Source organism: Arachis ipaensis, chromosome B03 (assembly GCF_000816755.2).
Source record: "Arachis ipaensis cultivar K30076 chromosome B03, Araip1.1, whole genome shotgun sequence".
NCBI classification, from domain to species: domain Eukaryota; kingdom Viridiplantae; phylum Streptophyta; class Magnoliopsida; order Fabales; family Fabaceae; genus Arachis; species Arachis ipaensis.
In genome coordinates, this window is record NC_029787.2 from 3,330,570 (window position 1) to 3,342,537 (window position 11,968).

General features: G+C 34.2%; 1 protein-coding gene across 2 annotated transcripts; it reads right to left on the bottom strand.

The window, feature by feature from the left end:
• On the bottom strand, window positions 42–8,942 carry LOC107629226 (serine/threonine-protein phosphatase 6 regulatory subunit 3). 2 transcript variants are annotated; one of them, XM_016331952.1, is made up of 19 exons: window positions 8,584–8,941; window positions 7,541–7,644; window positions 7,218–7,304; window positions 7,040–7,115; window positions 6,866–6,940; window positions 6,704–6,757; window positions 6,413–6,472; window positions 6,214–6,330; window positions 5,578–5,672; window positions 5,294–5,502; window positions 4,798–4,895; window positions 4,227–4,330; window positions 3,954–4,119; window positions 3,571–3,693; window positions 2,855–2,937; window positions 2,442–2,583; window positions 2,288–2,317; window positions 1,885–1,955; window positions 42–1,115 (listed from the first exon to the last, which is right to left on the bottom strand). In XM_016331952.1, exons 1-19 carry the CDS (start codon window positions 8,620–8,622, stop codon window positions 326–328), a joined length of 2,523 nt encoding a protein of 840 aa, XP_016187438.1. In that variant the 5' UTR covers window positions 8,623–8,941; the 3' UTR covers window positions 42–325. The 2 variants fall into 2 exon arrangements, with proteins under 2 accessions (XP_016187438.1, XP_020973448.1); XM_021117789.1 differs by lacking the exon at window positions 42–1,115 and adding an exon at window positions 1,409–1,497 and having other exon boundaries at window positions 8,584–8,942.

Below are 11,968 nucleotides of genomic sequence, written 5' to 3' on the forward strand. Positions count from 1 at the left end.
GCACCCTATCCATCACGCTTGGTTACAGCAACACAAGTAACTAAGGCAAATTAACTTCAACTTCGAAGAGAAGCAAAGTTTATGGCAAGAATAAATATTCAATTAATGCACGAATTCCTTTAGAAGCAAAACTGTAAATAATAAACAAGCTTAAAATATCCGATAAGCAAAAACAACATAGACAACAAGTGAAACAAAAATATACTGTACATCAATTTGTGACTTGGGCCTTTGAGAACTGAGAATGGGGCTGCATCCGATTCTGTTGGTCCAATTCTTTTTCATACAAACAATGGAAAGCAAGATACACAAAGTGCAATGTGCATCACTCAAGAACAGCAACTTCTTGGTCAACCCTCCAGTAATTTGCATCATTGAATTCCTTCATACCAGGATTGCCTTCTTCAGAACTTTCCTTCTCTGGCACTTTTGGGACTATCTTCCTTTTCAAAGGTCCTGCTTCCCCAACTATCCCTTCTTTAAGAGCCTGTTCCATTGCCTTTTCAGTACCTTCTAATTCTACACCTACAAATTCAACATCCTCTTCAAATAGAGAGGGTACCACGACTGGTTTTGGACTACCCCCCTCCCCAGAATCTCTACTTGATGGTGATCCATTTGATGGGCTTGATTCGCCTTTTGTAGGAGAACTTGCATTAGGGCTGCCTACTTGAGGCTTAGTAGAACCATCCGACTCGTCATGATCCACAAAGGGGTTTGTGCTTGAGGCAGGTTCTCCCCATCCCACCCAATCAGGTAAAGGCCTGTCTCCAAATAAGTCTTCATTCTCAGGTGCATCAAACCTGAAGAATTCCATATCGTTTGAACCGCTTGCTTTCACACTTTCGAAGTCTAAAACATCCCCATTCATGGCATTGCTACCAGCTAAACCACTAAAGAAGTTTGTCCTTGAGTTGGCTGCAATACTAGTATTTTTGCTGTCTGTCAATTCATCTACTCCAACAACTACCTCATCGTCACTACTGTTGCTACCACCATTAGCAGCTTCATTCAGTTTTACCTTATCCATCATCTCCGAGGATGATGTGGCCCCAGGTGCATTGCCAATTTGATCATCTTGGAAAGCAAACCAGTTTGAGTTTGTAAACAGATTACTGCATTAAAAGAAAAAAAAAAAAAAGAATGTTTACTCAAATACCTTGTTAAAATCCATGATTAACCAGGAAAATAATAGATCAAATAGTAACCTGGCAAATGAGAGAGAATATATTACTCTTATGTGATGTCATGAGAGGAATACTATCATCTATTTATAACAATAGTAAAACCCTAATAGTAATAAGGATAAATATAAATGCTACTCTTAAGAGATCATATTTGATACTCTTTGACATGATATGACTCTATCATGATTCTAACATTTAGAAGAATAATGAAAGAAAAACACCTGACATCCTAGGTCGGCTGGCAATTTTAGTAGTAATGCATCAATCATGAGGAAAGGTATCCTAACCAACTTTTTCTTTGTTTCAAGAGCTGGTAACCACAAATCAAGGCACAATACCGATATAAAAGCATAAAGAAGTTAATCCAACCATGTAAATCCAGTACAATGCACAGAAGATAGATAGACATGAAGAATGCATACCACTTGGAAAATGAAAGATGAAGCATACTGGACAACCTATAAATATGTATGCCGGCCATAGTAACAGGACAATACATAATTATGCAAAACAACACACACATATATGAATGTATATATGTATGGGGAGCATAACAGGTCTGTTATTCATTGCGAAGGTTGAGATCAGCATATGTATGACTGTATGAACATTAATTTGAATGGAAATAAAAACACACTGCTTGAAAAATCCACAGAATCAGGTTCCTCGAGGTAGCTAGTTGACAGAAAATTCTCACCTCCCTTGATCATCACCTAGTCTAAGGGATGATATGACTACTTCAGCAGAATCATCATCAAAGTAAACATCCTGCATTTGATACAAGAGAACTTTATTATCTAATTGTTAACAAGGACTAAAAGATTGCTATATGTTTTGCTTGATGTATACCACAAAGTAACAGTCAGTGATAACAGGCACCAGAGACGTCAGGTGACTAATGCTCAAAAAGTAAAACTAAAAATTAGAGGCACCACACATCAACTTTTGTTTCACAACTCTATAAATGGAAGGGCCAGATTGAGCACAGGTGTGTTGCCCAGATTCCAAATGAGATCAGAATAAATAGCAAAAAGTGGTTCTCAAATCCCCTGAAAACCAAATAAAATAACTTCAGTTACTATTATAAATAGAACTATTACCTCATCATCCCGATCAAGATTTCCTCGTTCCTGCAACCAAGATCATCAAAGTGAGTCCAGCATTTAGGCTGCAGTAACTACACAAAAGACAAACCTGGCAAAAACAAAAAACTATAAGCAGGGAGAGAACAAGTGGTGGCCAGTATGTACAAACCTCTTCATTATCATCATTTCCATATATTTTGTATCTTAAAGTCTCGCTCAAATTATTTGCTAGAGCTGCAACGTCATAGTCTCTGTCATGAAGGTCATCATCATCACTATCCCTCATCTTATCTTGCAATGCAGTTGGTCGTCTGCACGTAAAAAAAAAAGAAGCTCAATCAAAATGTCAAGGGACTCAGATTCCACTCCAATATTTTACTATCATACACATAATCCCTACAGCTGGAGGTAATCTCTGGCTGTGTTAAAGGACTGCCCATTAAAATACATGGCCAGCGCCTTATGTTACTACAACCAGAATTAGCACCCAAACTATGAGCATCTTATAAACAAGAGCATCTTCATCCTCCCAACAACACTTTCACTACACATTTAGGGCTGATTCTTGAGATCAGAGCTTACCCACAAGCCCAACGGTGAACATTCTCAACCATGTTACGCTCCTGAAGAGCTGTAGTTTGCCACTCATTCCACTCACTGTTTTGCTGCAGATGTTAAACAAATGAAACTGGTATTAATAAAGTCCATCCAACATTAATTTTATTAAGTTCAACCCCATGGTTTTGAACACGGGAAAATCAGATAAGGAAGTCCTAGGAGAAGAAATTTCACGTCACAAAGAGGAGCACAAACAAAACATCAGCAGTATTTAAAGAAAGGACCTTGCACTGGAGTCTTAAGTCTACTTAAGTTGATGTAATTGTAGCTCAAGTAACTTTTGTTAGAATTAAGCACATTTAAATCAAGTGTACGTTACAGATACCTCGGCTATTGGTTCTTGTTTCACATAGGTTGGATTTAGGAACCTACTATTATTATATTTAATATCATATGTAATATAAAGAAACAGAGTATACCAATTAGTCAAAACACATTTTCTATGCAAAATCAATAACAATTGTAAAGTAAGGCACATCAAAGACTTGTATCCTCCATGCCAAATTAAATTTTCTATTTCCATGAAAGACTGTTAATGAGACACCAAAACTTCAATGTTGAGTTTTTAAGAAATTTTTTCAAGGGCATGCATTCAGGGCAGTATCACAGATCGTTGAAACATGTATACAAGTAGAAAAACCAAGAACCTTGTATATGGAAGCAAGTTACTAGCAACTAACCTGAAGAAATGTCAGCAGTTGGCCTCGGTTATGTGCCAAGTGAACAAGCTTATTGACAATTCTAGTAATATGTCCAATATTTCCTGCCCGTGGTGCTCGTTTTCCTGCGGCAGGTACTGTTGGCTGAAAGATCACACATGGTTTAGTTGAAAGGCATTCGTATAGACTAATCAAAATTATTAAGATGTATAATTTTCCGTATATAGGAGATATCACTTGAGCCCATGTGCATCTTTCTATTCCTTTTAATTCGATAGTACACAAAGAAAATCAAGATAACTGAATTCTTACTTAGAAAAAGGTTCTAAAGTAATGTGACTCAATAATTAAAACATCTGAAAAGTTACATGTTATCTTATCTATGAGTTGAAGCATCCATGTACCAGATTGCTTTCAGCAGACAGAATACGTTGTTTGTCTGCTTGTAGAAACCTTCCAATTAAATCACACTCTCGAAGAAGATGATCAGTAATAGCATCAGTTTTGCTCTCCAAACATGATAATATGGTACTTTCTACTTGATGGTGTAATGCATTATTGTATGGGTACCTGTATTCATAGAAAATGCATCACAAAAGATATAAGAATATTTAAACAGAATAGATCAAGGTTTCTTAAGACAACTAATTCTTCCAAATTGAAAAGGAGTTTCTTACTCAAAGAAAAGATTAATAACTCGTTGAATGGTTCCTGATTTGACCAGCTCTTTTTCTGCCACATCATTTCCAGTTTTCAGAAGTACAGCAATAAACTCCACAATCTGGCCCAAAAAAAAATAATAAAGCTTGGTCAGACAATAAAACATATTTGAAGGCAACATTTGGAAAACCATTAATATAAGCATTTTTCATGTAGAGGTTGACATATGCCACGTAAGCCCATTCGGCTTTTGGCCTAGCCTAACCCAGCCTTGTTGTTGTTGTCATAATTATTTAAATCATTTAGAAGCATTATTATCAACTAAGCACTAAAATTAAGCTTTTGAGCAAAGCTAGACTTCTTTAGTTGGAAAACAACACTTTACAAAATAGTCTATGTCAGGTAATAGGCCCAAGCTTGGGCTGCATATCTGAAATGCTGGTCAATCTTGTTTAAGCTAAAACTTGGACTAGCCTAACACATTTCCACCCATTTCCAAGTGCACAGTATACAAAAATTCGGCCTCAATTGATAAACACACTAAAACTATTTGAAGGAGATGGTGACACCCATACATCAACAACTAACCTTTAATCGATGCTTCCCAAGTGGAGGTCTCAATTCACCATATGTTGTAGGCAATACCTTCTGATCAGATGACACATTCAAAATCACAAGCAAGTCACCTGTCAAAAAGATACATATTAATGATGTCACGAGGCTGCTCAAACAAATGTTTATCAAACAGGGGAAAGAAGGGTAAAACTCATTTATGAATAAAAATAGAAGTTAAATTATTGATGAAGTCCATTTCATTGGCAATTTTCCAAAACCTTTCTTCTAGTATAATTATTGATTCAATTTCAACAGGCAAAAAACAATTAATCCAGTTACTTCTAAGTGGTAAAAGAATACAGCTCTCCAGTGATTTAAAATTAGAGGCCTCAAGTTAGCACCTATCAAACCCTAATTATAGCAATGATGATGTAATATCCTGCAAATTTAAATATATATTCTTTAAATGGAAAACTCTAATATCAAACATATAAAATGCTTGTCCCCATGTCAAATTGACAATGCTTACCAAGTTTAGGGAGCATAGCGCCAATAGTATCCGGGTTTATAGGAATTGGCGGCTCATACATGTTTTGACTTCTGAACGAATGAAATAGTGGAAATGACACAACTGATCTTTTGGGATCCAACAAAGAAATACACACTGAGAGTGAGTAGATAAGGCTGGACTTTGATTGTGAATCTTCCAATGCATAATCCAAAATTTTTGTGACAAAACTGCACAGTATTAAAAAAGTTAAATGAATTTTTTGTTATATATTTAAAGAAAAGGTAAAAACTTGCAATTCAAACCTTGGACTTGAAAGTTTGACTGCTAAAGTAGAAGATGCAATTCTAGTTATTGTACATAATGTTTCAGCTACATTGGCATGAACTTCAGGAGGACTCTGGTTCCAAGAAAAGAAAAAAGTTGTAAGATAATGTAAAACCAAAGACAACAAAGTAAGAGCCTATATAATTTGAACACCTAATTAAAATTAAACGGGATATATCAGTTTCCAAGAAGGGTTCATTTTCTTCCAGTCTTTGTTCTGCTTCTAGCCCGAAGATCTATTTATGTAAGTCTATGTGGAAAATACAAAACACTACGACCAAGCATTAGTAGTAAAAGCATCACTAACAAAATTGTGTTGCTGAGTAGACAAATTCCTTCACCTAGCCAGTGCCCAGCACTCAAGGCTCAACCTAAGAAGCCTAAATTCAATTCATGAGTGTGGCTTCAAGATCAAGGAGAAAGCCTGGAATCAATTAAAATGGGCAGAGCAGAAGGGCTTGGGTAAGTTTAAGACCAAAATATGAATTAAATACCCTCCTATGGAACAAGGGGGAAATTACAATGTTTGGCAGAGATAGGTGAATACAGAACATATCGCTGGTCAAAAATCCCGCTTTTAAGGACTATAAACATAATATAGATGCTTCTCTTACAGATGGACTTAATTTATCAACAATCATCTCCAGCAGGTTGCTTTCAGCCAACCATTGCACCACATTTATGAAATTGGGATATGCATGGTCATCAGAACCTACTAATCGAACCAAAACCTGTGCAAAGAACTTATCTCAGAATTCATTCTAACAAATTTGCATGATCTCACTTCATTATAACTACTAGGTAGAAGTTCACCTCCATAATGGATGTAATTCCTATCAAATCAACCAGTTGGCGAAAAACATGCTGATGAGCCTGCAAAGATTATGTTGATGCATGAGAAGATTATTTCATAAGGAGACCACATACCACACAGCTTATGCGGTGTGTACAGTCCAAAAGTTGCTTCAGAAAAGGTGCTAATACAAAATAACAAGAAAAAGGACTTTTATTCCCACTAATGATTTGTGGTCTCCTAAAAAAGTTGAATATTATCAAAAAATTAAACTAGCAAGGTCTACTACAAAAGTCAATCAGTTTACTTACTTGAACATAATTCATAAGAGGCACTGTCTTCCTAGTCATTAGGCAAACAACAACCTGTAGAATGGCGTGGGAATTAGCATTGAGCAAGTTGTTTGTATACAACCATACAGTTAATGTTAAAATGTCGTACAAACAACAGTTTCAACATTGTCAAACATATACCTTACTAAAGTACCCAGCCAGTAAAGTACTATGAGGACGATCAGGTTCCAAAAAGGAGAATAATAAGTCCATGAGCTGCAATATCGGGAATGATAAGTGGAAATATATACAAGCAAAGCATTACAATGCAATTTCTAAGAAAGAATCAAATTGCATTATGAACTGCAATATAACCTCTTCTTCATCCACCAAGGTCTTCAAAATGACATCAATTTCACATGTAAAGATCTCACAGGCAATGAATGGAAACCTAAATTAGAAACCAATTGTCAGATGCTAACATGGGGGAAACAAGAAAGTTAAATTGCTAAAAGAGTTATTTTGAAACAAATTTACTCATATAGCTGCATACTTGAAAACCCGTTTGTTTTCAGCATCCTCTGGTGGTTCTTCAGTAATGTAGCGAAGCAATTGCTCAACCTGAGCTCTATCTCTCAGACTGAAATAGATAAATAAACACGCACACATAAGAAAATAGTTATTTATTACGTTTGTTAGATCAATTGCATATTCAGCCTGCACTTCATGTAATTAACTATACAAGCTTCCTATTAACACTGATATAAACTTTTGGACTCTATTGAAAGCCAAGATAAACATGAGCCAAAAATAAATCTTATGGCAGTAAAAACTCCACTAATTCGAGTTGACCAGACTTCGGAGTCAGGAATGTACAAGTTTATAAGACGACTGTTTAAGGCCTTGCATTCTTGGATTATTTCTTCTTCATCCAGAAGCTCTTCCAAAGTAAAATTCTCCTTGTCTAGTATTGCCTCCACCTGTCAGGCACCAGTGATAGAAAACAAGAGAATTGAGTAAGCAAAACTTTCGAGAATTTGATCGTAAATCAAAACGGTGTCAAAGTGTTCTATATTAATTGCAAGGCATTAAGTTACAAAGACTTGACTGTAAAGTTGTGTCATTATGGAGAATGTAAAGAAAGGAGATAATCGAGAAAACTAAAGCCGGTTGCTGCAAACTTCCATCGAACAACAGTCCATAGAACATATAAACCGGAAAAATCCAAATATTTATTTCTGTGATTACTTTTGTCTTTCCTTTTACAGAAATTTGCAACAATTTGAATGTCTTTACTTAAAGTAAAGCTACAAGGCTTCCCATTTCCCGGTATGTAACGCCGAAATCACTTCCATTTTACGCCCGGAAAAAGGGCAGGGCCCACTAAGAAGTATAGTAAAAAGAAAGTGATTTAAATTTGATGCGTTATACATGTAAGAATTTTATAGAGACATCCAACCATATTTTATTTTATCAGCAAAGAAGTGTTGGACTAATCACCCAGCAGTATAAAAACATTTTTACACTGACATAACATCAAAATTAATCTAAAAACTTTAAAAAAAAAAAAAAGCAGCAATCAATAATTACATAAAATACTAACTGAAAAATTAGCGAGGGAGCGTGAATTGCTTGTAAGCAAGGCCCTCTTTCCTAACAGAGCAGGGCACTTCTACAGTTCTACTGTTCTACATGAGCTATGGTATAATTAGCAATTACACTACAATTACAATTACAATTGACAAACCTCAATGAAAAATCATTACACTAATATCAACACGAAGAAACAAGCTATCAAATTAACAAACTAAGCAGAGTTTAAGCACGAGAAAACAAGCTCAAATGCAGCACAATTCAGCTATTGAAGTAAAATATTAAAAAAAAATAGTGAAAAAGAGAGAGAAGAAAGGAAAACTAACAGGAGAGGAGGCAGAGATAGTAGCGAGCTTCCAGAACATTGAGGGGAGAGAGAAAGCGCAGAAGAAGAGGGATCCGTGAATCTAGGTAGAGAGCATAGAATGGGAAGGGAAGAAGGCGTAAACCCTAATTTGAAAGTGAGATCGAAGAGATGCGAGGGTGTGATGTAGAGAGAGAGAGAGAGAGAGAAATAATGGTAGTAAAGTAGGTGGTAGTAATGGGTTTGGGTAAGCTACGGTAATGGAAGGGACAAGAGATGAAGAGAGGGGGGGCACTCTGGTGCACCACCGTCTACTTTACTCCCTACTTCTTCCACCACAAACTCAATCTTCATCACGGATTCCATCCATGGTTCCATACATGCAATACATAATCAAAGATTTTGACAAGAACTTTTCCTCTGAATTTTAGATTTTTACATAAACTAAAACTTTTTTATTAAATATTTTTTTCTTATATTTTTTTTGTCCAATCTATAAAATAAATAATAATAAATCATATTTTATCCTTTAAAATAAAATTTAAAATTTAAAAAATTTAAATCCTATCCGCTACTTATAATACAATTACATTTACGTTCTTCTTCGTTGTATTTCGAGGGCATGCAGATGGCGGCTCAACACCCAACAGCGATTAATTCATTAATTTGTTTAAATAAATATTAAGAGTTCAAATTTTATTTTGTATATACAATTATATTAATCCCTGGATCTCTTTACACACTAAATCAACAAATAGAAAGTCACCCAAAAAAAATTTAAAAAAATCAACAAATAGAAAACAAAAATTTATATGCAATTGAGACATGGTGCCCACTAAGAACATAAATACGGTGACACACGTTCATTGTTTGATAATTATTTTTTGGGTTATGCTACATGTACACTAAAATTAGTAAAATGCATATTGGAATATAAATACATATTAAAAATAAATTAAATTATACATATATTTATACACAAATACATTAGTGACTGATTTTAATGACTAATTTTAGTGTACAAATAGCATTTCTCTTGTTTTTTAAAAGACACGATAGTAGCCAATGAGTAATAGCTCAAATGGCATAATCTCCCCGTACTCAATTAAGAGGTTGCGGGTTCGAGTCTCATATCTTTGGTAAAAAAAAAAAAAAAGACACGATAGTACACGTATTGACATAGATAACATGTATTTAGTGTATCTCTAAGGTTGTGTTTGGTTTGTGTATATATTAAGATATAGACATTAAGACATAGACACTTGAGACATAAACATAAAATATTTGGATTTGGATCCTCTAAAGTTTGAATTTCACTTTAGAGAGTAAAGTGTGATCTTATACCCTTGAATAGTTTCTCTTTCATATTTATTATTGGTCCCATCTATGAAATCAATGGTGAGAGATCACACTTTACTCTCTAAAGTGAAATTCAAACTTTAGAGGATCTTTCATATTTATTATTGGTCCCATCTATGAAATTAATGGTGAGAGATCACACTTTACTCTCTAAAGTAAAATTCAAACTTTAGAGGATCCAAATCCAAAATATTTGTATTTGTGTATAATGTTTGGATATAATAGACATGACATTAAGATAGTGTCTAATATTGTGTTTGTTATTAAAGAACAAGACACTACATAATTAATAAAAGACTACTTTCTTCTTATAATTTAAATTAAAAATTAAATAATTACAAAAAAAGCCTACTTCAGGAACCCAAATTGGGAGGGTTTCTCCCCCTCACCCCTTTCCCCAAAAATCTCTTTTTTGGTCTCCTCCTTCTTCGTCGTTGGGTGGATCTTCTCTGGACGCATCTCTGTGTGGTTCTCCTCCTCATTCTCGTTCTCCTTCTTTTTCTTCTTCTTCTTCCTCTTCATCCTCTTAATTGTTGGGTGTGTGTTTGCAGGCCCATTTAGTCAGCGATATTCACAGAGCATTGCTCATTGATAGAAAGTGTCGTATGTTGATATTTGGTTTTATTCATTACCGTCGAAATATTTCGGAGGTGCCACTCTCTTTCTCTAAATTCATATCAATATTTTTTTGTTACTTTCCACAGAGCATATGATGAGTTCTTGGTACCATGAAAGTGAATTAGTTACAAAGTTAATAATTTCTCATTGCTTCTCAAAGTGTAATAATGGATATAAAATTATCTTGATAAGGGTTGAAAACTTAAAATGCTATTGCATCTTGTATGCTATTGCATCTTGTGTCTCACCATTTTACTGAGACATGAAATACATGTATTTTGTGTATATTTGTGTGTAAACGTGTTCTTCTTAATTTTGTGTCTCACAAATCAAACAATAGATATATCTCACCATGTCTATGTCTTGATAAGATACGGATATCAAACAAACGGAACCTAATAAATTTAGACACAAACTATAAAATTGAGATATATATCATTTTTACAATTTTATCTTTTTTTTTTTATCCTTTTTTTTTTTTCATTCTCTATCTCCTTCCCTCTCACCATCAGCATTGCCTTTTCTTGCTCCCTCCCTTCTTCCCTCTCACCATTGGCGCTGTGCTTTCTTGCTCCTTCCCTCCGGTTTTTCCTTCATGCTCTTCTCTCCTCTTTTCTTTCTCATCCTGTGTTTTCTTTTTTCATTCTCCTTTTTCTTTTCAAATCTAAATTCATCTTCTTTTGTTGTTTAAAAAAAAAAATTATTATGAAGAACAATACAATTTTTTTTAAAATTTTGTATTATTCAATATTTTACCAAATATAATACATATATACTAATAATTTGTGTTTATATATCTACGTCAATGTCTCATTTATCCTTCAACCAAACACAATCTAACCTACCACATTAAATACTACAACAATTAAATGACGTGACAAAATTGATTTTATAATTCAATTTAACATTTTATCCTTTATAATCCTAATAATTCACTCATATTATTAGTGATCTCTATTGTATTTTTCTTCTAAAAATAGTCTAACCCTTTTGTTTTCATTAATATTTTTTAAAGAAAGATCTTTTGCATGACCTTTCCATCTACTATTATTCTTTTTATTCTTATTTACTCTGCCAAATCATATATATTCTTATGAGAAATTATTTAAAGAAAAGACAAGATAGTATATATTGAAGTTATTATATTTACCTACGGGTGGCACAAAAGAAAGGTAAAACATGGAACAAAACATGGCTACATTACATTTTGCTCTACTTGTTTGAATAAAACCATCCCCAGATTTAAGTCATGTATAAGATAAGATTTCATCTAAGTACGCCAAATTAAAATTGAAATCAGCAAACAAACTACTTAGGTAACAACATATGCTTTACAAATATTAGAGTAAATTTTAATTTTAACTCCTAAAAAGATAGAACAAAATTACACAAGTCGAAACCTCATGTAATTAAAGAAGAATAATGGCCTT

Bases quoted from the DNA above. Each gene is read 5' to 3' on its own strand.
- LOC107629226 (XM_016331952.1), bottom strand. From the start codon at position 8,622: ATGTTCTGGAAGCTCGCTACTATCTCTGCCTCCTCTCCT. The intron at 5,503-5,577 runs GTTTGAATTGCA...AATACTGTGCAG, and splicing joins GTCAAACTTTCAAGTCCAAG to TTTTGTCACAAAAATTTTGG. The intron at 4,331-4,797 runs GTTAGTTGTTGA...TTTTTGGGCCAG, and splicing joins TTGGGAAGCATCGATTAAAG to ATTGTGGAGTTTATTGCTGT.